General features: G+C 41.5%; 1 protein-coding gene across 3 annotated transcripts in view; it reads right to left on the bottom strand.

The window, feature by feature from the left end:
• The window catches only part of mpp7a (MAGUK p55 scaffold protein 7a), a 151,082-nt gene that overhangs the window by 5,052 nt on the left and 119,956 nt on the right, over positions 1–26,074 (bottom strand). For all 3 annotated transcript variants that reach the window (XM_046062724.1, XM_046062732.1, XM_046062740.1), the window contains 5 exons: positions 15,876–16,046; positions 8,979–9,059; positions 5,504–5,597; positions 2,338–2,446; positions 267–410 (listed from right to left, as the gene is read on the bottom strand). In XM_046062724.1, coding sequence (XP_045918680.1) covers positions 267–410; positions 2,338–2,446; positions 5,504–5,597; positions 8,979–9,059; positions 15,876–16,046 — 599 coding nt within the window. The remainder of the gene's footprint in view (positions 1–266; positions 411–2,337; positions 2,447–5,503; positions 5,598–8,978; positions 9,060–15,875; positions 16,047–26,074) is intronic.

The raw sequence follows: 26,074 nt of genomic DNA, 5'->3' as shown, positions 1-26,074 counted from the left end.
ATATTCTATTACCTGTATCCTGTTATTTTCTGCTGTGGTAATACAATTTCCTAACAGGGGTCATTAAACTTTCATTTAACTTGATCTAATCTGAACAGCCTTTACAAATCAAGTTTCATCAAGTCTGTTAGCAGCTCAGACATATTTTGAATTGATTTCCTGTGATTATCTAAATCAAGTCGAACCTGACATCTGGCACTTCGAGCAGTTTAAATAACTGTAAACAACATGTGTTGATCAAAAACCTTCTCATCACATTCTCTTACCGTGAATGGCTTGGCAGATGCCTTGTCGTCTTTGCCTGATATGATTTTGGCCTTCTGTCTGGTCTCCCTCAATCTCTCAATCGTAGGAGGCTTCACAAACACCACAAAGGGTTTAAACTCTGCCGTCCGCAGGTGCTTTATTGTCTGAACAAAGAAAAAGGAAAACAAATATTAATGTCAAAGTAACCTCTGACAGAAATACAGTCACTGGAGAAGAAAGTCAGGGTTTTCTGATTAAACGGCAGCGGACCAAGATCCACTCAGACCAAAAAAACAGACTGGGCCCTACGGCGGGTGCGCTGATCGCTCAGAGGAGAGGAAAGAGAGCTGGAAAAGGAGGCATGTTGGCCCAGCTTGGACTTAAGGCTGCTCCTATAGGTCCAGTCTGAGCGAATTGTTGGCAAAGCGACAGAAATCAGTGACTGTCGAGCCCACATCTTTACAGAGACCTGCCTCATCAACATCCCGGATCAAGTACTCGGCAGGTGGTCCGTGTTCCAAGCTGTCAGCGCAAGACTCCAGCCAAGATGAGAGGAGGTGGACTGTGTGTTTCCAATAGATGATGCTTGGTGCTCAAACACAGTCAAGATAGACTCGGTTTCAAAGAAAAAAGAAACAAAACTAAGGCTGCTATTTCAAAGTTAAAAAAATGTGCCTTTTCCTAAACACTTCCTTTACCTCGATGAAATATTACAACGTTTTGAGACTGGATTACATAAAGTATGCTGAAGGAGATAAGAAAGGAAGCATTGGAGCACCTTTCCTTAGCATTTAGAGATCTCGACCAGATCTCGACCAGCTGTTATAAGATATTACAGAGTCCATATCAGCAGATGAAGTTTGCTTAGTTTTCATTTAACTGTAGATGTTCAAACTTTCCCTGATCCTGCGCACGTCTTGTTCACTTTTTTGTTTACATATTGTATCTAAGATTTTGCTCTAAATTTTGCTTGTTTTATTGATTATGAAATTAATGGATCCTTAGACCTCTAAAGATTATTCAAATCAATCTGAGTGAAAAACATTACTGTTTGGCTAACTGGGTTGCTGAGTTTTAAGGGGTCACAAGCCAAAAAGCACATATGGTTCTTCTAGAAGAAAGTGGAGGATACATTTCTTTCCACATCTGCTCAGCCTTCTTGTCTGTTGTGACAATCACATGAAACACCACCACCAATCCAGTTCTCAAGAGGTAGAAGAGAGGTCAGAGTTGGTTAGTGGTGGCGTCAAGCTACAGGCTCTCCTCTGGTTCTGGCACCATGATCAGGGCTTCTCACTGTGCTAATAGGCAGTGCATACAAATCCACAACTGATAGGAAGATGGAAAAAAAAAACCAAAGGAGGGGCAGGAGAAGAACCACTGGGAAGCGTTCCTCTAAGCTCTCATCAGCTGCTTACAGAGTCAGCATGGGAGCAATAACATGCTTTGACACTGCTACTGATCTGACCCATCAGTCAGAAAATGAACCCATAGTGGAGGTAGGGGAAAAGACTATTGGTCTAACCAACATCACAAATGTACGCCAAAACTCCTTCATACGCGAATGCACAAGCACCCACATGAGCTTTCAAAGACTTTAGCTGAAGGCTCTGGGGCTGACGTTGCTGCTCAGGCCGGGGTGGTTTGAGAACATGCCAGGCTAATCTATATAATGGCGTATTTGTGCCTGTGTGTCATTATCCACTGAGCAAAAACAAACAGAGGAACTGGTAGGGCAGAGGCTGGACGATACAGGACTGGCCCTGGATTAATGGGAATAGCGCTCAGGGGTTTGGGCTCAGTGACAAGCCGGCCATTTGTGTGGGGTATGATCGCCACCACCCAAGACACATAAGCCAAAGAGGAAATCTTCAAATAGAGGTAATTAGCAGTAATTGCTCCCCTTAAAATGCCCCCTTTAAAACCCGCTTCGGTAACCTAGTAAGCAGCAAAGGACTCATGAAAGCCAGGGAAGAGAGAGATCTGCTTCTGAGATAGGTAGGGACAGAGGTGATGAAGGGCTAAAAATACAGGGAATTGAAGGATGGTGAGATTAGAACGGGATGGAGAGGAAGGATTTGAGTCACTCACATGGGGCTGGACATCCAGTAGGCACACTTTATTCTTGGAGAGGACGGAGCGTATCGAGTCTAGACTTGTCCCGTAGTAATTCCCTTTGTACTCGCCATACTCGATGAACCTGAGGGGTGATGGAAAGAGATTGAAAGATAGGGGAGATGAAAAGATTGTTCAGCAGGAAAACACCTTTTTTGATAATTTTTGTGCAGGGATTAGTATCTAATGAAACCTTAATGTCCCTTGTGAATAACATCAGAATCTCATCCAAATCTGGTTGACTGTCGCAGCACACTCCTGACATTCATCTTAGAAATAATGCTATATAAAAACCCTACAAATCCACAGAGACAGGAGGATTACTCTTTCAACCACTGACAGATCTGAAGATAGTATTCTCTAGCAGAACGTAAAAACCAGACGTTTTGGCCGAGTGTGATTTTATATAATCTCCTATGCTACCCTTTCAATCAGTAACACCTGTTTGTTCCAGAAAGACCACAGAGCCCCTGAATGCCAAAACCTTCCCTCCTTTAATCCACCAGTATTTTACCTCAGCAGGCAACTGTGTGATGCACAGGCAAACAAACACTTTTCCACCAGATAATCTTCTCTCTTTCACACCAATTAGCTGTCATGAAAAAAACCAAAAAAAAAAAAACCCACCAGTGTATTTTTAGCTGAAAACAAGGAGGAAAAAAGGCAGCGAGGAGAGTAACGAGGTGGAAAGAATTTGAAGCTAATAACAGTGCGTGGTATGCTTGCAGTCTGCTCATGACGAGGGTCAGACAGAATGACTGCCTCTGTGTGACTGATGCCATGTAAAAAGAAGGTTTTATGATAATTGCCCGTGTTAGAATATTTTTTAAAGGAAGGGATGCTTAAGTCTCTAACAAACCTCATATTCAGTTATGGAAAATTCATTTACGAGCTTACAGTAGCCCATGTTTAAAAACTCACACCTTGCATTCTGCGCTGTTTGTCGTCAGAAGAGAAGGTTTATAGATTACAGTAAGACATGCCAGTGGAGGTTTGGCTATATTAAGAGTATGGATTGTTGCCATTTTGACACAGAACAGGGCTTCCCTTGGGAAAGTTGTTCAAGCTAAACACACGTTGTTGTGGCCCTTTTTATTTCTGTACAGAGCGCATTGTTTGTGCTGCATGCAATGAGGCACAATGCAAACAAGTTGATCTCACTCCTCGTCGACTTCGCTGCCTTGTAATTTCAGCGTGGAGTGTCCCACGCATCCACCCCACATCACAGTTCTGTCACTCACCCCTCCGACTCCCCAAAAAACATCGCATGCCTCGATCTACACCGCAACACAGCCTAAATATACAGCGCCCCCCCTTTCCCTTCTTCAAGCTGCATGCTCTGACACTCTATATGCACACACCACCCTAGGCTTCCCTCTGTCAGTAGTGGATGTTTGTGTGTGCGTAAATGTTTTGCAAGTGCACCCTACAGTGTATCTTTTTTCCCCCCTTCCAGCTTGTGTGAGACCAGCAGAAAGGCATCAATCATTCTTATGACTATTACAACTTGCATTTCAATTTGTTGGCCACAAATGTCATGGTGGGCTGCGGTGCGGATGGATTCAGAGAGAGCGCCTAAGGAAAGGAGGAAGCAGAGACAGGAGACCTTGGGGCCACTGTCTGGAGATCCGTTACCAACACAGGGCTCGGCCCTGTCAACACCAGCTCACACTCGGTTACAGAGACACACAGACGACAGCAGGGAGGCTGCGTTTTAACAGTGGCAGCAAGCACTGGACCAGTCAGACCGCTGCACTGCCTCTTAGTGGTCCACAGCACAGATAGAAAAGGATTATGTTGTTTTCAGGTTTTTTGTTTTGTTAAACTTTGAAACAGCAAACACTAAATTAAATATTTTACATACTTGATTAGAATACATGCAATTCCTTATAATGTGATTAGGCCTAAAGATTAGTCCATTAATCCAGTAGTTGAGGTCAAAGGCTGCCAATCATTTAGATTAATTACTGGTTTATGTTATTTATAAAGTAAAAATGCTAAACATTTGCTACTTCCAGCTTTGCAAACCTGAGGATTTGCTTCTTTTCTGCGTTACATGTTATTGTATATGAATAAACTTCACTATTAATCGAAAAATCAGAAAAACAATAATTTTTTAAAATCATTATTTAAATGACTGTAATTACATAGATGTAGTATTAGGGCCACTGTAAAGGAAAATATTTTCAGAAAATGTATTGTTATGGGAATAAAATCTTAATATTATGAGATATTCCTCCATCTAGTTAAGAGGAGTGGATGGAATGTGGCTGACCTGAAGTTATACATTTCAACAATAAGCACCTCCTAATAATACAGTATATTCAAATCAAAACTAATTACATGATGTATGAGTTGCGATAGTGTTTTGTAGCAGCGGCTGGAACACAGTGGGGACTTGGTGAGGACAGCGGAGCCAAAGGCCACAGAGACCAACACACATTCATTGTATTTGTTGTATTTATAAAACACAACATTTTGTTTTCTAAATACAACAAACACCTTCTCTTCATACTATAACTTTACTCTACCATTTTCCTCCATAATTTTTCCTTCCAAGACGACATGCAACAGCGTGTTGCTGGAGATCAGATGCTGCCGACACCCGATGGCTAGGGCATGTTAGACTGGCTCAGGACCGAATCCTAAAGGCTGCACTAGGATGGACTCCATCGGTATAAGGAAGCAAGATTGGCCCAAAACAGCTTGGCGGCAAACTGTGACAGCGGAGTAATGGAGGTGGACCTAACATGGGGCGAGGCACAGCATGCAGCACAAGATAGGTCTTGGTGGAAGCAGATTGTCAAAGCCAGGATCAGGGATGAAGAGGAGTAAATGTGTCTTTATTATCCACTGAAATAATTGGAGTCATGAATAATGGATTATATTATAATTATTAGCATTTGATGACACTAGAATCAACTTCATGATCCATCATGATCAAGGCAGTGTGGAAAATGTTTGTACTGCAAAAGAATCTTCATCTTGCAAAGTAATTGTAGTCTATTATTATGTTCTCTTAAGACAAGAAGGATATTTAAGTTTTAAGTGAAGAAATTAAGTAGTGAAGACTCAAAAAGAGATAAAAATCCTTTTGTAGTTGTTTTTTTCCTTTACTTATACCAGACAGAGTTGTGCCTACTTGTTGTTGTGGATATCCGTCTCAAAGAGATGTTTGGAAATGAAGTAGTACTCTACGCCGTCATTCTCCTGGTTCCTCTTGGCCCGACTGGTGTCTGAGGGAGAGGAGAAGAGAAGCAGTGATTACCTCAAACCCAGACTGTCTGACTCACTGTTGGGGCTGAAAGCATCTGAACTGAGCCCCTTATTAACATCGCTGGAAGTCTGAAACACAGCACGCTGGGCCATGCCAACCCTTGTATATATTATTGTGTAATAGCTCTATAAAATACACAACCTGTAGCGCTGCAGCACTAAACTCAGACACGTAACTGACATTCAGCAGAGGTTTACTGTGTCTTATTAAATTTGTCTCTTCTAATGTGGCTGCAGTGCCCGTAGGAACAGAAGCTGTAGCGTTAGCCGGCAGTGTTAGCCGCTGTAAGTTAATTGAGTTTGGGAGCTCATTAACATCAAACCTCTACATTTACTTGGCCATAAACCATAAAGCCTTAAAATACGTAAAATGGGCGGAGGCGGCAGCACGTGGAGGGAACGTGAGCAGGCAGCTCTGGTGGATTTGTAAGGGTCAAGGGGTCGACTCACTCTCCGACTTGTTTCAGGAGTGCGTCAAAGGTCAGAAGGGAGAAGTGTACACCCGTCAGACACTCTGATCAGCTCCAAAACAAACTATTAAACTTTTATCACCTGCAACCACAAGGGCCAAGTTCTGCTTTACTCTCCTCTGAGTTGTTCTTTTCGTCAGCATGTGTTGAGGCTGTGCCCTGGTAGTGGACCAGTGCCTTTTCTTTTTATGGCCCAGACTGATCTACAGGGTTCATGGAAAACCAATGGTGTGATTTATACAATGTGTCACTTGCTTGAGGAGGAAAGACAGCTATAAATCCAGCTGTGGTGGAGAAGACACCGAGGAAGATCAATGACTTTCTGTCATCAGCCCCAGAAAAAAGTAGGAATAGCACAAGGAAAAGGCCAAAACAGTCTTGTCATAAGATAACATATACCCTCCCATTCAGAAATGTGTAAGACACAGTGCCAAACAGCCCCTCGGTAGTTAGACCAACACCATCCACCATGGGTTATTTTGGCATGTGTTTTGTGGCACAGAAAATAATTACAGTGCAACAGAAGAATGTGCATCCGTTCAATCCCAAATCATGGAAAATATCAGTCAACTTGGATTGGAATCAAAATGTTTAACCCCCTACTCTAATGGCTTATTGCAATGCTCTTTATGTTTCTAAGACGCCTGGTTTACATTTTACAGCGACAAGCAGAGGGAGAAAGTGAGAAATAAACCCAACCCAAATCTTAACTGGGACCACAAGCCGGTGGTCTCCAAAGCTCCAGTGTTCAAATTAACAAAAAGGGGTAACGCTTTCGGGCTTAATCTGAAACAACAGCAAGTGTTAAACACATCCATGTGTCCATTGGCAGCAATCAGACATTAAAAAAGAGGGAGACGAGATACTTTCCGAGTCTCTTTCCTCTCAATGAGAGCCAGGACTTGTGCCATACGTCTTCTATATGGGTCAGAATCAGGCTGTCTGGGCTCTATTAAACACAGCCTCACAGGTCACATTTGAGAACAATTAACATGCCTTGTGGAAAAAAAGCCCCACCAATGGGATTTTAATACCAGGGACATTTCAAGTGTCAGACTTTGTCAAGGACGCATCCATTATGCCACACGGCATGTACCAAACACGGCAATTAATAACAATGGTCCTCATATTTCCTCAGACTCATGTTGCGGTTTCCCTCCAAGCCCCAGATGGTAACTACACAATTAATAATGCCATTGCCCTGCTTAAATGTATAAATCAAAAAGATGTATTTGTCCCAACACGCTGGCTTTGGGACATCTCAGGACTCCAAAAAACAAAAAAGCTTGCAAGGCTTGGAGAGCCAGTAGTTTGCAGCGGTGCTGGATGGTGTTCAGAATTATGGCGAGCTGTCGTTGGGTTCTTAAAAGGAGAAAAAGGGAGGAGGCAGCGGTGGAAAGAGACAGAAAGAAAGTGAGAAATAAACAGAAAGAAAGGAGAGTGGGTGACTCTGCCAATTTGTGAAGCAGTGGAATGGCATGTCTTCAGGAGGTAGAAAAACGCAGTTTCCTCCATCATCCTGGGCTTGTCAGGCAGACTGTGAAAAGCTGACAGTCACACAGGAGGAGAAACAAACGCCTGGACCTTGAGAGGACCAGCCATGCTGCCTGAGAGTTGCCCCGGGTTTACTCACTGCCAGACAGCTCCCTTTGTGTGGTGTGTGTCTGTGTGTGTCTCAGACTGGACCTTCATCGCTCAAACAGGACGAGCACCCTCACACGCTGTGAAAACTAAACTGGAACAAGAAAGCTAAACATCCTTCACCTAAAGTGATTATTTTGATTTGTTGCTAAAAAAAACCCACAGGGTGCACTGGGGCCCTGTGTAGTCAGAATGTGCTCTGGCATCTTGCGTGCTTCCATTTCTCTGAGAATGTGTTTCCAATGTGTTTGTCTGTGTGGACAGATGTAAAAAAATAAAAAAAATAAATAAAAAAAAATAGGCTTTTTGGGCACAAATGGATTAGAGTAGAGAGGGAGGCAACTTATCTCCATGACAACACAGCTGTAGTGTCAGATATTTACTGTTCTTCCTCCAGAGAACAGCAGCTCACTGACAGGTAGCACTGATAAAGAGAAATGCTGTAGACTTTATGTAGTTTGAAGTGTCTTCTCTTTTGCTTATTTTATCTTTCTGAGCATCTGGATGTTTATAGTAAGTTGTCCTGAAGTTTCACCAGTTATACTGAGAGTTCACTTGCAGCAGGACATGTTTTGAACTACAGAACAAGACAAACTCCAAGACAATATAGAAGTACAGCATTGTGATAAAAGATTTGGCTCGAGCGTCCTGGGGGACTAGTGGTTAAGATGCATGCAACATCCCTGGTTCAGTACTGGCTGGGGATTATTTACATGTCATACCTCTCTCTCTCCCCACTGCCTGTATCTCTACTCCCTATCAAAATAAAAGCAAATAAATAATCTTTTCTGTAGTAAAAAAAAGCCAGACCTGAGAAAAAGTCTCTAAAATAGCATTTGTATGTTAACATCACATCCTAATTTCTGTTCTAATTAAGCCCTATTACACCACTACCTTATTAAACATTTTGAAAGTTTTGTTAGCCTTGCATCTGGCTTTCTTATAAACTGGTGTGAATGCAGCATGTGGAGAAAACCAAACGGTGTCTTCATTCCCTTTAAATGTTATTTACCAATAAATAGCAGATCTGAAACCATGGTCTGGTAAAAGGCTTGTGGCGGACACAATGTATCAAACACACGTTCACACAGATACAAACAGATACACAGATAAAAAAGTAAAAACACACAGAGAGGAAATTGGAAGACAAATGGAATCTGCTAGATGATTCTCAGTTACTGCTACTCAAGTCACGGCTTGAAATAACCTGATTCAGATGAGTGAACTTACGTGGGATGGTCACACTGAAGTGCTGGGGGTCTGAGATCAACAGTTTCCTCTTAAGCTCATTCAAGCCAATTCCTGTAGGTCCTGCCCAAAAACAAACAAACAAACAAACAAACAAACAAAGCATGAAAATGACAGAAGTCTCAGATTACAAGGTACAAGGTAGTTTTATTGCCATATTACGAGAGGGTTGTAAGATAAGATGCAGTTTGTAGTTCCCTATATGCTACAAAGCAAACGATATATTCAAAAGTTATATAATCATATACAAGAAATAAAATATTTTGCATGGTGCAGTACTGGGAGTAGGAAAGTTCTGCAATCAGACAAAAGAGAGAACCTGCCATTAAGAATGTATTCCCCTCTTCACTTCATGTAGAAATGCCAAGGTGTTAGTTGGAAAGAGACAATACTACAGAACATGAAAAAATATGTCTCCCAATACAGACTTTACAAATTGTGTTTTATTGAAACTTTAAATCACATAAAATCAATAAAAAACCAAACTCTAATCATCATGCATTATCAAAATGAACATTCAGTATTATAGACACATTAAAGGTACTCTCCAGCAATTTAGTACAATATTTCCATAAAGCTGAGGGACTCAAAAGAGACAAAATGAGGCTAAAAAAAGACTTGAAAAAAAAAAGAATGGTCAAAATAGATAAATAAAGTCTTTTAAAGTAATTTAACTTGATAGCGTCTTTCAGACACTTCCTGCCTGCCAAACAACCATGTCTTTTTTACACATTTTTATAGTTTGAGCAGTACTCATGATGAATTAACTGAACTTGATGTGTAAAATGTGGTGTGTCCCTTTAAACAAGCAATCAATACAGTACATACATACAGTACATTACAACAATACACCGGCTGATGATAATATATTACCGTCATTATTATTACTGTGGGAGATGTGGTATAAAAAGTAGTTACATATCTAACATTATATTATTTTACATTGCATTATATTGCTAATATCACTATCTACTTTAATATATTAATAGGTCTATTGTACCTTATCAAAGTTATATTTCATGTTGTTTTCTTCCTTTGATTTATTTCATTCAAACAGTTCTTTATCTGTCTGCTAACCTCTTGCCTGTCTCTGTGCTGCTGAAACATAAATTTTTCCATCTGCGATAAATAAAGTTTGATCTTATCTTATCTTTATTTTTCTGTTACAGTGACTATGCGTGCTGTACTAAGACCAGTGCCTCTGTTTTTTCTCTTCTCTTAGAAAAGGAAAATCTTGTTATATAATATTAAATCAATTTACCACAGTGAGAATTACATTTCATACTTTATTAAAACACAATCAACCCAGTGAAAAAGTATTTTGGGCTAAGATATTTGATTTACTGCGACAAAGCTACAGGAATGCTACAGTTTTTAATCAGTTCCTCTCATTGTAGTTTGGCAGAACATTAAACCTCCAATATACAAGATACGCTGTAGAGGTATTCTCGTGTTGTCACAAGTCAGCTGCATTTTTCATCACATCCCCAGTGGGGAAACTAAGGCGATGACTTGGAGAGAGGAAAGCAGGAGAGATTATTGGAATATTGACCACTGATTCATCTGGGGCCCCAAAAGCAGAGCAATCCTCCAGCATTTCATATCTAACTCTACAACATGTAGAGATGGTAAAGTTCAATCACACTGAACTAATTAATACAGAAATATGGCAGTTTGGGAACTATTTTGAACAGATATCATAAACACACAGTACTACTGAAAGTCCAATTATGATGCAAAAATGCAGTTAGGACCTGTAAAGATAAAGACTGTTAATTGTTTACACTGGTTTTGGTTTAGTGGAAGTCAATGAATCAATATCCAAATGTTCTCTCTGTTTTCCCTTTGACCACTTTTCTACTCTGTCTCTCAAAGCCATTCTCCAGTGTTCTGGTGGTTGTTACCAGGGTGCTACATCATCCTAATTTGAACCGACCGGCATCAGTGTCTTCGCCGAACTGGACAAGAAGACGGTTTTGGAGTTACAAGTGCAAGGCTCTGCATTTTAGTGTTTTACCCCAGCTCCGCAGCGTGTGGACAGTTTGAGACAGGGCTTGATCTGGGCTCGAGATTCCTCGCATGCCTGACGTTCTGGGCAGGCACTACAATCGCATCAAACCCCATTGGAAATTCATTTCTCCAGGCAAATGTGTTTAGCAGGCCGCTCCTCTAAAACAAACGGACAATGAGTTCACTCAGCGATGTGGATTAGGTGGAAGGAGGGGGAGAGAGAGAGAGGGAGAAGGGGACGGAGGAAAAAAATACTGAAAAGACAAACTCTGTATTTTTAAGAGAAAGACTGCTCCTGTTTCCTGTCTTGCTATCTGCACTGTACCTCTACATTTCATCTGGTGTGAAGCAGGAAGGTTTTGGAGTGATCCACAACCTGATAAATAGGTGTGGACAACAAGGTTCTTTTAAACATAATCTCTAAACACTGGCAGCCTTCACACACAGACAAATTCACACCCCATGCTTTCCCTTTACTTCTGCACCCAGAAACACATGGTTTGGGTCCTATTGTGCGACTGCTGTAAGTGATAAAAGCTGTTTCCTCAGCGTGCTGACACACTCTACTGTGAATTCAAAAACAGAGAAAGAGGAAAAAAAAAAAAAGAAAATAGAGAAAAATACCCTGGCCCTCTTTGGACAGACGGTGCAAGGCATTTTGTGGTTACCGTCTCACATAAACAAGCACATGGCCAAGCGAAGACAGCAATCAATCTTAGCTGGGGGAGAAGGAGTTTTTCAGTGAGGAAAAAAAGTCAGAGAACCTGGGGGTTGAAAGTGTGGGTGATTTATTAAGATGAGGAAATGGAGTTCATTTTGAATTTGTTTCGGGAGCGCGGGAGGAATGCAGCGGTGCTGTTTGAACAAGGCTGTGGACCAATGTTGTTGTAGGTGCTGAAGGTGGCAGAGCGTAGTAATAGAGGCTCTTTTATGAGCCCTATCATAGTGGTGCAGACAGTCCTCCCAGCAGGCCACAAACCTCCACACAAGCTTGTTTGCTCGAATCTGAGCATGAATATCAGGGCCCCCGCACAGGGGGCCAACAGAGCCATTTGTGTTACCCTTGGTATGACTAACAGCCCCACTTCTGTGTGCTCGTAAAACCATTTTCACCTTGTACATCACTCCCTAGCTTGCCACTTGTGATATCAATGATGCATGGCAGCAGGCCTTCATCCGAATACCTTAGATGGCGATTAAAGCGTATTCCAGCTGTACCACCGCCTGCCAAGGGGGCCCAACAGGCCCACCACCAGGTCTTTTATGAGCAAAAGCAGTGCCCTGTGGTCCCGTTCCACCGTCTGACCTTAAACACGCCATCTCTTTGTGTATTGTTTGTTTTAAACAATACCCCGATACAAAAGCAACATTATAAATCTGAACAGAACAATAAAAATAGGCATAACTCTTAAGCTGAAGTATTTACATTGTGTTTATGTGTTTTTCTCTCCCTCCATTTGTCTCTCTCGCTGGCCCTCTTGCGGGACTTCTGGCCTTGCAGATTGCTGTGCCAGTAAAAGTGTCAGACTTCATTACTGCACTCATTAGAAACGTTGTCTTTAATATTGTGAGCTTAATAACTTCCAGGCCAAGCATGGAGCACATTGCATGCAGTTTGTGCTGAGAGGGTGAGGCCAGGCCCAACGAGGCCCGGCTCTGGGCCCCAGAGCCTCGACCCAGCCTCAAACCTCCCCGCCTGCCTCATATCCAGGGCAGGGTATATTAAAGCGCTACACATAGCGCTGGCTTAGCTGCTACCACATTTAAAGGATGACCGTGGTGCAATGCGGTAACCACAGATCATTTACAATGCACTGCTACTACAATTTCAACAGGAGGGAAGTCTTCAAATAGGGTTCCAATTTTATGTAGCACACACACCACATAAACATTCACTTAGGCATCAGTGTATTTGAAATATGTTAGGGCTAAACCCCAAACTAAAAACTTTGAATTCATCAAAGTCTTACTGCAAGTTGAGTGTGTCAAGTTACAAGGAAAAGTGGAAATCAGCACACCATTTTGTCAGGTTAAATAATCAGATTTCTTTCAAAACCATCAGTTAAGTCCAACTATGCATGCAGTATGTAAAAATATGTATATTTTTATTGGCCGTCTATCATCTAAAATGTATAAAAACCCAGATAAGCATCTTGATTTGTCTTTGAAACAGATCTCAGACTGCTCCATTTGAGTGCAAGAGGTGGGCAGCAGGTCATTCATTAGTGGGTACTGTGGACCTGGATGTTCTCATTATGAAGAAATGCCTTTGGCATTACTGAAAAGATTTTTCCATGTTAAAAACTGTAAATGGACTGCAGTAAGAACGATGCTTTTACTAACACCGAACTAAAACCAGAAACATAAGAGCAGAAGTGTAAAGAGTGGATTAGAGTGTGCGGTTATCTGCTCTAACATAAGTGGCAATAGTTAACTAACTTTCTGATTACAGTAGTATATAAGCAACTTCCAAAGCTAAACAGCACATCATGTTATTATATGGGTTTACATAGAACATTTTTTCAGTAAGTCTTCAGAAAATATGAACAAGTAAGTAAGGTAAGCAGCCAGACAGGGTTATGTTGGGCTGACATAAAAGTCAGATCTCACACTAATACTAGGACTAATTAGCTATACTAGCGGGTTACGGATACGTGGTGTCGTCATAGACGCGGCACATTCATTTTTCCCTGTTCAGGTTCGTCACCTTCTCCATTCCTCTTTGACATTTTTACCACTAAACTTACTACCTCCTGATGGAGCTTACTACAGTTAAGCTAGATTCACATATTGGGTGATGAGACCATATATAGGGCCATATGAAATCTGTTTTTGCCAGATTCTGTGTTTTCCGTAAAAAAAAATTCAGAATTCTGTGTTTTACAATTTAAACACCTTTTTGTCATCAGAAAGAGTGTGTAATCATGTGGTGGGTAAATAAAATTTCAACAATTCAAAAAGAAAATCTTACAAATTTATTTATTTGATGTATCATTAAAATACTATATATTCAAATGCATGTGCAATTATTTATGGTGACAATTCACTCTTTCTAATGTGCCTACTCTCCGATATGACAGCGTGTGTCTGTGTGTGCAGCAGCCGCTAAGCCCCGCCATTTTATGTAGAAAAACAGCTTTATCTTGAGCGTTCGTTTTTAAATTTTAAAATTATATATATATATATATATATATATATATTACACATATTTTATATACTCTCTTGTTATTCTTTAGGGGGGGTGGGGGTCGTTTTGAGGGGGTGGCCAAAACAATGGTAGGGGAAACACTGAATGCTGCAGTGATCTGGAGACAGCATTCTCAACCAACTCATTGTTTCAAAAATGGCAAAGAATTTTGAGAGGTAAATCTGCAAGAATTTCACTAAACTGAATATGTACAATGTGCTGGGATTGAAAAAAGGCAAGTTAAGGCAGAATGTTTTTAACTAAACAACTGCTTGCTTTTATAGATTAAATGGAGAGCAGATACTATTAGCGGAAAGTGATTTTCTTAAGTGATGACAACACACGCCCTTCTGTTAAGGAATAAAATGTCTCTCCCCTGAATAACATGAACAGGGAAGAGGAAATGGAGAGAGAAAAAAACGTCGGGAAGAAACAACTTCGAATAAGAACAATCAAGAGACTCCGGGGAGAGGAAGGAGGAGAGAGGGAGGCAGAGAAACATAAAGCAGATCTTTCCACGGCCCTCTGCTTCGTTATGTGTGAAATTGTCCATAGGTTGTCCTCCAAATTATGGAAGTTAATTGAAAATATTTACATTAGCATGACAGGTGGGAGAGGTTCAGCATCCTTTCTGTAAGGCTGTGACATTCTGGCAGGGAAATGGGGCTTTCTAATTAGCAACATGTCTGATGAAGTCCATGCTCTGTGTGGTGTATTTAAGTTAACCAAGGCCTGGTCCAATCAGGCTAGGAGCACACCTCTGCTGAGAGCATGAGTGAGGGAAAAAAACCAACAACCTTGAGACCTTGTTGCCAGTGGTTTTCATTTCTAGATTAACACCACAAATGTTTAAAACTGCTGCTAATATATGAAATAAAAACACTGGAAGAGACTTTTGCGTTCTCATTCCTTGAGCGCATCTCTTCCCTTGATAGATGGAAATAGATTGAAAGGGAATCGCACAGAAAATTTAGGGAATGTTTTGTTCCATCTGCGTCTGGGACATTCTTGTCATTTTTTGTTACGAGTAACAAACCTAAAAAGGAAAATGTGGAAAAGCCTAGAACTCACTGACGGTACAGTTGGTCCAAAGAAAGATTTAAGTCCTTACTGTTGCACCTGGCTTAGCATTTTGTTCCACCATTCACTGGCAACGCTTGTCTTCCAACCACAAATACAGAATGAGAAACCGCTAAATTCATTTCAAGACCTTGGCACGTTATAAAGCTCTTTGGAGGGCTTTGTAACACCCGCTCCTCGAAGGCAAGTGTTAACAATTCCATCGGCTCGAAAAATTGAAAGGACACTGAGAGTGAGGTGCCGTAAATGAAAGTACTAAATGTGACTGATTAATATGAGGTCTGCTCCGTCGATTCCACTGAGTGCTAAAAGTCTAAATTAAGGAGGCCCAGGATGACTGCGGGTGAGTCCCCACATTGGGAAGCTCATTTCTGGGTTGGGGGTCGTGGGAGGGCAAGGCCAGGCCACCTGGGGCTTCTGGAGCTGCAAAACTCTGAGTCATTTCTGTGATCTGTATGTGTCGCCGTGGATTTTTATTAAAATCTATGGTGCCAAGTTTAACAGCAGTAGAGCCCCCACAAATTTAAAAACAACGAGTGAGGTAAACAGTGACATCAGAGGCATTTTCTGAGAAAGTGTTTAGAGTCCCCCTCTCTACTCACCTGCTAGGACCACCAGCCTGTGTTTAGCTCCACTCTGCCTGCGGTGCGGGGCGACCTCCTCGTACGTGGGCACGTCAGCCATGTCGTACATTTCACTTTTCTTAGACTCGTACATGGACTTGTTGGTCTTCTTGTCCCTCCTGCTGAGACGGAAGCTTCTCCTGAACCCAGCTGGAGGTCAGGATGGAACGACAGAGGAACAAGAAAGGGGACAGAAAGAAACACATTAATCTAAAAATATACAAAAAAAAAAACCCTGTATGTGTGTTCCGACACGACTGTATGTGCACATAAGCACGCAGCTGTGCAATTCGATTTATGGTCATTTCAGTGTCTTGGCAAACACCTCCACAGCTCGATGTCCAATACCTCATATTGTATTGTGAGGCTCAGTTTTATGACAGCTATCTTTGCTGTAGGTGAAAGAAGAACAGTGCAACACTCGGCCAAACAGTTTCCCGGGTATCACACTCAAGCACTTTACTCACATTTTCCCCTGGTGACATGTAGTGGATTTTAATTTTCTTGCTTTGTGCACACATATATCTCTTGGAAACTGTGGTGAGGGTTTAAGGCTTTGACATTTGTGAAAAGCTACAAAACATTATTAGATGGATGTTTTCTCAGGGTTCATTGCGTGCAACGGAATAAACTAGATGTTCTTTTCATGTAATTAACTGCTAGAGTACATGCATTTCAGAATCAGAATCAGTTTTTTATTGCCAGGTATGTGTACACATACGAGGAATTTGACTCAGGATTGTACATTGCTCACGATGTGCTTACTTATACAATAATACCATAACACAATAATAAAATAATAATAAAATAAAATCAGACACAAACTACAGAATAGACAACACTAATATACACACTATGAACAAAACAATATAGACATATTGACAAATAGTGCAGTGAGCAGAGTGCAAAGGATGCAAGAGTAAACTATTTTCATTATAATGTTAGTGCTAGTTAATGGTTGTTCACATAACTGTCAGCCTATGATTTGCAGTTCATACACATTGCAATTTCAGACAGTGGTGAGGTACATGTGTGCGACTATGTGTGTGTGTGTGTCTTGCAGTGATCTTTGGCTGGCTGCAAACCAACAGTTGCCCTGTGTGTACAGGTCACTTTACAACAGCTGTCATCTCTGATTGGTTTATGGTGTGCACAGTGTCCTTGGACTGCCGTCACAAAGGCTCGTTGACATACCGGTCCAAGAATGTGCGCCTTGATCTGATGATCTACGACAGTATCAAAAGGAGACATTTAGCCCTAATTTGAGGACTACGGTTTCATATTTATGACAGATGTTGGGTGAACCTAAAAAGAGGACATCTAATATCCTATTTCTGCTTACGGTCATGGGTTGTTTTCAGCCTTCTTTTTCATTATTTCAGTTCCTAATCAGTAATTAATGATGATGCAAGATGCCCAAGTAAGATTAAGGCAGCATGAAAATGATGGACTGAGAGAAGTTGAAAGAACACTTTCCCCTTAATACTTTCCACAACATTTTCAAACAACTGTGGGGCTGTGCAGACATGCAGTATGAAAGAGTCTGCATTCTTCTGTTCCAAACAGCCCCTTAATAAGGGATGGAGCTATGGACCTATGCTGAGTTACAAATGAAACACACTGTAAGTCATTGGAGCATAATAATAATGTTTTTGCATGAACTTGTGTATATACGCACGAGCGTACAATCACACCCGAGTACTGAATATAGTGTTACACTGAACATTTAGGGCAGACTTTGTTCCACTGTGGGCAAGTTGCGGCTTACGTCCTCTGTGCCATTTCTCTTGTGGTTCATCTACTCATTCAACACCCTCACCCCTCCTCCCCCCACCCAGGGAGTATTAGCCTCTGCCACACAGTGGAAAACATGCACCGCTCATCTGCATTTCGCCTATGAAGACATCAAACTGTAACCAATCACCACAAGGGTTGACATCATTACAATAAGCATTAAAAGTATAATGTTAATGATATCCTACTGAAAGCGAGCGGTCCATTTCCTGGAAGTTCAAATCCAAAAACCCACTCTGGTCATTTATCACAATGTAAACACACTACTGGCTAATTAGGCTTTAAGTAATACTAGTAAAGTCATTTATTCTATCTGTCTTAGAGTATGACAAGCTGCCATCTCTGCTACTTTCCACAGGATGGGCAGGTGCACAGGGTTTTGATGTTTACAACGCGATGGTTAACAGTTAATATAAACTGTCTCCCACAGCTAAGGGGGACCGTCAGTAATCTAGTGGCCCTCAAGATCACTGAAACCTTTCTAGACCGAAGAGAATTCTCCTATCCTCCCCTCTAGCGCTGCCTATGGGTAAATAAATTAAATCATGCAGCAGCGAGCACCAACCCAATCCCCTCACCAAAACCCCCCGACCATAACCATGTCATCCTCAGTACTGATGGAGACCGAATTAGACAGAAGGGATGGAAATTCATTTGATCCAGAATTAAAGACTGATTCGAGTTCTGTTCAAATGAAGAAAACCTGCCTGTTTGTCATGAAAAGCCTTGGGTATGTTGGAAGACCAACATGTTTTTCACAGGATGATCCAAGCATGACGCTTCGTAGAAAAGGAATGTATAATATGTGCGGCACCGAGATCCAATACCTCTTTCAATGTTTTGACATGTCAAATCAAATCTGTTGACAATACTTCTGTTTTGAATTTCCCTGGAATGAGAGCTGAATAGTGACAATGTCCCGGTGTGTTTTTCTGCAGAGAGCACTGTGTGTCTTGGGGTTTGGAGTTAAAGTTTCCTTGCTTAAGTCCCACACACACACACACACACACACACACACACACACACACACGCACCTCCTGATGGTGTGCACCAGGCTGTGACTGGGTAATTGCCAAAACTGCAACTGAAAACTTGTGTGTCTGTCTCTCACTCACACACACACAGATATTTTGATTCAAAGTTCTTTTAGTAAAATAAAACAGAAACATGAAAAAAAGAGGAGGAAAAAAAGATGAGCAGACTTAACACAGTGTAAACACAAGCTGTGACTACACATACACATAGACATACACACACAATTGCTTGGAAGTGGCCAGCAGTCCTTCAAGCCCATTTTCCACAGTGATAATATCTAACAGCCACGTAGGAAATTCAGCATGTGCATAAAGAAAGCGCCCGGAGGCCTCGGCAAATTGTGAATACAAACTGCCCACTCCGACACCAACATCCTGTGAATTACTACAAATCTGCACCTGTAAAAGAAATGGCTAGCATTGTAAAAGACCGAAAAAAATACAGCGCAGTAAGACAAATGTTCATCAAAATAACAGACGACTCAAATAGACTAAAGTCATGCATTTGCCAATGGGTGTTTGAAAGAGGAGAAGCCTGAGAACAATACTAGCATCAGGTCCTCCAGACGCCACACGTAGGCGATCACTGAGATGACAACATGGAGGAGAATAAAAAATGAGTTTTCCCTGCAATCAAACTTCATTTGGTGCAGAGAGGGAGAGAGAAACAGTGTGGTGATGCTAAGAGGAAAAGGCCCATAGCGAAACCACCTGTTGTGAGGCCCTGGAGCAATGAGGTCTGGGGCCCGCGGCCTAACTACAGGAGATCGTGCTGACAGCTCCAGTGCCATCCTGGCTCTCCCAGTGGGGGCCCTCTCTTCTCTGGATTAATGGAGACGACATCTATGGAATTAACCGGGCATGGCAGCTGGGGATTAAGTGAATATTACGCTCTCGGCTCAATGCCGCATGCTGCGGTTTAACGCTGTAACACTTAGTCCCGTTCGTGGGTACCAAATGTGGGAAGCATTACCGGCTCTCTCTGGCTCATTATGCGTGCCCATTACTGGCTTGGTTGGGAAGGGATGAGGAAGGCTCATGGTAGGCAGCTAGGGAGGAGGAGGACACTTTCCACACTGTCAGCCATTATTACCCCAACAGGGAATAAAATGAAGAGGAGTGTTGCTGCTCATAATGACAAAAATACAACAGACTGGGGTAGACAGAAGGACTGCTCTGTTTTGATTTATCACCAATTTGGTTTGCTTGCATAATACAAGGGAAGCATGCTAGACTGTCAAGGCAAAACACACCTGGATTTCTGATTTAATTTGTAAAGACAGAAGTCATATGTCACTGTGGGCCAACAAAATGCAGTGTAAAACACCTCCACAGTATTCAAGAAGGTCTTATGAGGGGAAATGAGAGGAAGAGCAAATTAATTTGGAGAGGAATCGGGAGAGGAGAGGAATTAGGAGAAGAAATGAGAGGAATCCAGAGAGGAATCAGAAGAGGAAAGGAGAAGACATGAGACAAGGGGAGAGAAATTAGAAGAGATAAGGGAAAGGAATCAGCAAGGGAGAGTAGAATGCTGAAAGGACAGATAGTGAAAAGAGGGAAATGGACATATCCAGACAGACAGGCATGTGTCCTTCAAATGCTCCCTCCACGCAACTGCTAAAAAGCATCTGTGAAAATGATTATGGTACAGTAGTAAAGTGGGCTGCATGGCTGATCTTAAGACCATTTGATTGTATCAAACATCTAACTATTTCTGGACAAGATCACAGTGGTGTATACATACAGTTCCCGAACAAGTCAAAAAAGTTTCAGTCAAATTTCAGGCAAGTAGATGTATTTCACACACCTATACTAATAAAAACAATGAAAGCAAAGGGCGAGGTTAGCGTGTGTGACATTTTAAAAATATGTATGTGTAGTACGTGTGTAAGACCACGGTGGTGCACTTATTAGAATGTTATCTGGGGAGAACACATTCTGGGAGTAGTTTCCACAGCCCCCGCACTAAGCACTTGGAAAGTGGTACCCAACCCAAGTGTTACCGGCTTATTCGGTGGAACAGGGCTCTAGACCTTTGGCTGCAAGAGGTCCATTTGTGTCGAGCACTATTTGTTTTTCCCCTCCGTCTTATCCCACAGCTCTTTGGGCTCAGGAATGTCTCGTCTCAAAACGATGCCTGATGCCTTGTGTGTTGGCAAAAAAAAAAAGCACAAAAACACATGCATACACACATTTACTTCTGCTTCAACCGGAGTCCTTGAAGCCACTATCAACATGCCAAAAGGGGCCTCTGAGTGCCAAAAGTACTGAGACTAAATCCCTGTTTTCCTGTTTGTCTCAACAGTCAGTAGCTCATTGAAGATGCTCTACAATACAAAAACCCACAGTCAAGGAAATTCCACATCTCTGACCCTTTTAACAACTGGCATGGTTTGTCGCAATAGCTGATAAAAGCACACCTGTCAAGTCAGTGCATATACCTGCCTTGATTTTATCCAAATGTTGAATATTCATTAAAATGTGTATCATTTCACCCTTATAAAGTAAGTTTCCTCCCCGTTTGGATCAAGACAGGGGGAAAAACTCACTAATCCCAATGTATTGGCTGCTTCACGTCCACAGCTATTGAACCTGCAGCCTGATGAACTCATCTCATTTTGGAAATGGAGCGTTTTTTATTTCAGTTTATAACACTTTTCCATTTTTTCCATAACTTGGACGTAATTGGATTGCGAGGGTCTAATGGATATCCCAGCCCCCCGTTCGTCCAGCTTTAACTGATTTTGAACTTCTTGCTTGCCCTCCATCCATCCATGTGTCTTTCTCTCTGGATGTTCAGCGTGTGACCTTAGGGATTAGGTTTGCGATGTGAAGTGCCGCTCTGTATGGATTTTCTGGTTATGACTTGAGCTGAGTACTGATGGATCCCCTGAAAAACTTATCTCTTACCCTTGGTGTTCAAAATCCTCTTTAATTCTCTGTACAGAAATGAAAGTCTCCTAGCACTGCTTTCTAGAAAGGCCTGAATAGAAGACATCATTGAATGCAGTTTTCTTGCTCTTGCTGGAGTAGTGCTTAAGGATCGCTTTTGGCACAGGACCTTACAAACGTTGCATCACTGACAGAGGCATGAAGGGAAAACAAACCAAAAACTAAGGACAACAACTGCCTACCCCCTCCCACTGCCTCCTTTATTTCCCCATGCAACCTCAGTAGCATTGCAAAAGCATCTGTAAGTTCTAGGATTTCAAACTTTTAGGGACGGGCCAACTCTAAATCATACAACCACATCCAACAGGCTGAAAAGCCATGCAGCAAGTACTCTCATAGAAAAGATGTTATTATAACTCACATTTTTTTTCTTCTCCTCCTCCTGAGGTTCTCTCATTTCAGTTAAACCTCGTTCTGGGCTACTGGAGTCGAGAAATGCTGCTAACCCGCTAGAGTGCTGGATGTTGTTTGGGTACCCAGGAGGAAGAGGAGAGGCTGAGGTCATTGACCTCATGGAGGAGGCAGGGTGACCGTAAGGGCAAGCCTGAAGGGGACAGAGAGGAGTGGAAAAAATGGACTGGTGTTTGGCATAGTTCGGCTTTGGGAAGTGACCCTGATTGAGCTTGGCAGACATGGCTTAAACTCAGTATTTATAAACTTGCGTGTGCACTGGATATCCTGTGAAATCTAAAATTTAAATCGCTGTAGTGTGCAAGGAGAGCTCTGAGGCCAGTTAACCTCTTGACCTTAACATCTGAATATAGACTGAATGGTATAGAGAGAGAAAGACGGATGGAGAAAGAAATAAAGAAATGAAACGAAAGAAGAGAAAAGGGGAGATGGACAGAAAGAGGATTTGTGTATGAGCCAGCTAGTATGGCCTGTGGTCCTCCAGAGGGACGATACCTTATGATTTGTCGGGAAAATGACAGTGGTAATAAAAACATGATGGGGAACATTTTCTGTACAAGACAGAGAATTGGAAGCAGCCCTCTGGAAAGGGCTACAGAACCAAAGCAGGCCACGGTAATTGTCATTAAACTGACCGGACCACATCAACGAGACCAGCCCTCGGCCGGACCTCCAGAACAAAGCTTGGAAAACAAGCCATGCTTTTAACCCAAATCCATTCAGACCACTTCTCGAAAATGTCTTCAGACCCACAGCAGAGGCAGAACAGGATAACTACTACATTCTGCAAATCCATGACATGATCTGCCACTGCACTGCACTTGCTGTTAGCAAGGGAGCAGAAATAGCACATCATAGGCCAGTGTACCACTACAGGCCTACTCTTTGTGTTTTTACATGGGAGTCCAAGTTGAATTAGTTGTACCAAAATCCCTCTGGCTTTAAAAGAATATGTCAAGCAAAACAAGTAACTATTTCTCTATTTCTCAGTGTAACATGGCAAGTTCTACAAAGAGCGATTTATGAAGGGCTAAAGGGTCAGGGAAGCGTTAATGGAGAATAGAGAGAAGCATGTGAATCTAACACAGACTTGGCCACTGTCTTCACTGCATCGATGAAGTGGCCACATCAGTAGGACAGGGGACAAAAGGAAGAGAAGAAGACAACATCTCTCACCTAGGTGGAATCCGCTACTATTGTGAGCGTCCTCTGGTGATGAGAAGCGAAAGAAAGGAGAAGCCAGAAGAGAGGCACAACATCATGTTAAAGAGAATAGTCAGACATGAATGCAAAAAGGCACCCTAACCACAGACTGGAATGGTAAAGAAATACACAAGGTAAAACACAACTACAGTTAACAAGACAGAAATCTGATACTCTTTTGTGTTATTCATGGTGCTAGAGTTTCAGTGAATAATGTCCACTTTCTCCAGAGTGATAGCCATGGATGTTGTGGTAAACAAGAAGAGTTAACTATGACCTTCAGCCAATGATCATCAGTTGGCAAATCAATATCAATATAAATAAAATCTTATTCATTCTTCCCTATAAAAATAGTACAATTATTTGATTTCAACAAAACTTAGGCTAACCAAAAATGTGAATAAACCCTATTCTTCAAATAATCAATTAAAAGAATTTAGGTTAATAATCCACTATATCCCTGGCCATTGCTCTGGGTGTTTTTTTGGAAATCTTAAATAATTTAGTATAATGAGTTAGTTAGCCAGGCCCAAGATTACCGGAGTTGTACATGTGAAGGAATAATTATCCAAACGATATGCAGTCTAATGAAAATGACAAGCTAGCTGGTGAAAGATGAGGCTTTACAATGCAAGAGCCTGAAAACTCTCCACAGTTTTCTAGAGGAGAAATTGACAGTGACGTCTGACATTCCCCTTTAAGAGCGATTAGCTTTGCCATGAGAAGGCTGAACAAATGAAAACAAAGATGGATGAAGGGGTGAGAGGTAGAACTTTCATAACATACAAAAAAAAAATAAAAGAAACTAATCACAAATGGTTTTACTGTGTGTGTATTGCATCAGTAAAGTCATACTCAATGGCAAATGTCAAACAAGTAGTACCTTCGATCTCCTCAGCTATGAGTGCAATTGAAGCAAGGAATGGAAATGAGTCACAGTTAAAGGATATTTCTACGTACAAAAATTAGTAGAGGGACGGGATGAGAGAATAAGAAGAAGAAACCTACCAAACTCTACAGCCACATCATCTTAGAAAAGCAAAACAAAACACAGACAAATGACAAAAACAAGAGTTAACATCTTAATTTCTTAATTTTGAACAACAATTATGTTGGTTTGCGTGTTAGAAGCACACTAGTAAACAATATTGTGACAAATCCATCTTAGTATATTGTTTTCACTTAATTAATACAAAATTGAAATAGCTCATTATTCTATTTCATTTTGTAATGTTTGTGAAAAATGCTCAGCTCCACTACTATCAGTCATTCTGTGGTTATCACTATTGTGTCTGTAATTTAACAAGGAACAGTAATCCTAACTCAAGGTCCCAAGGACTTTTTTCAAACTTTTCCAAAGTTTTCAACCGCAACTCACAGTTCTATCTCCCTTAAGTGATGTAACAACCGAGGTAAACTCTAGTAACTAGCCTAGTAACTGGACCTCTGTGAGATGCAGTTGAAAGTTCAAAAAGGCAGTAACTGGACCTTGAGTTCAGATGTTTTCAGCAAACTATTTTATCACACCATAAGAATGAACTTTCACCTTCTACTAAATAACATTTCTACTGTTTCTATTTCAACAGAAGACATTTACATCCATTGTTACCTAGTGAGACACAGTCTGAGGTACATGTCTGTGGCGCATCCACTGTGACTTCACAGAAAGAAACATATTTAGGGCTTCTTAATACTGATACATTGCTCTGGAGTTCAGACCAAAATACTAAAGAAACTTAAAATCTTTAAACAGTAATGTGTTATAATGTGTTAAGTAGTATCAGACAGAGCGCAGTTTTTGCAGTGAGATACGCCTCCTGAAAAGCACCCAACGTTTTTTTCCCCCCACATTGTACAATCAGTTGGCAATAGTGGAGGACAAACTAGTGGTGGGAGCTTTTACTGGATACCGAGCCGGAGCCAGGTGGATTTTGAGTTAGTTGTTTTCATTAAATTGAACTGTACTAACAGTTAACTGCTAGCATACAATTCATGGTATGTGTTAAGATAACATTAGCTCACTTTCATCAACATTATCAATGTAACATTTACATCGGTGGTTGCCAAGCAATAATTTAAAATGTGTTTTTCAACCGGCAAAGCACGCTCTGTCTGATCGGACTTTTATACAATAAAGGGGTTAATTTTGATTTCAGGTAGCTTTTGAAATTACTCCAGATGTTTAAGAGTGCCATCCAAACAACTATCAGATTATTTTTAAAATGTAGCGCTGTAGCGTCTGTGTGTAAATCGCTGTGAACATTTGGAGGCACTTATAGATCCTTCTGCCCCTTCACGTGTTCCCATTTTTGCCAAACACGGTTAAATCAAAACATACATAACACCATCTACCACAATACAGGGCTCGTCTTACAGCACTGCGTTCATTTCCCACAGCGCACCACAGCTCGGGGAGATGTTGCATCACAGCCAAAGTTAATGACCAGCCAAAACATCAGTCAGGACCGATCACTGCAAAGGTTGTTTCGTGCGAGAAACATCAGGCTCAAGAGCGGTGACTGTTTTGAAGTGGGGAGCCAAATGTGTCCGCCTTTATCTGACATCTTGTTTCACATGTTAGTGTTCACGGCAATGTTCCTACTGATTTTGCCCTCCTCCCATTGTAATGTGACATTTTTAAGTTGAACCAGCACCTTAACCACATGCTGAGTAGGATGAGAGGTAATTGTTGAGGGGGAAAACAAGAGGCAAACTTGAAAGAGGAAACATAAAGGACAATATGAGAATGATAAAGATATCTAAAAAACCTCCAAGTGCTGCCCT

The sequence above is a fragment of the Micropterus dolomieu genome, linkage group LG01 (assembly GCF_021292245.1).
Source record: "Micropterus dolomieu isolate WLL.071019.BEF.003 ecotype Adirondacks linkage group LG01, ASM2129224v1, whole genome shotgun sequence".
NCBI classification, from domain to species: domain Eukaryota; kingdom Metazoa; phylum Chordata; class Actinopteri; order Centrarchiformes; family Centrarchidae; genus Micropterus; species Micropterus dolomieu.
The sequence above is the reverse complement of the archived record's forward strand: the minus strand, read 5'-3'. Positions and strand labels throughout refer to the sequence as shown.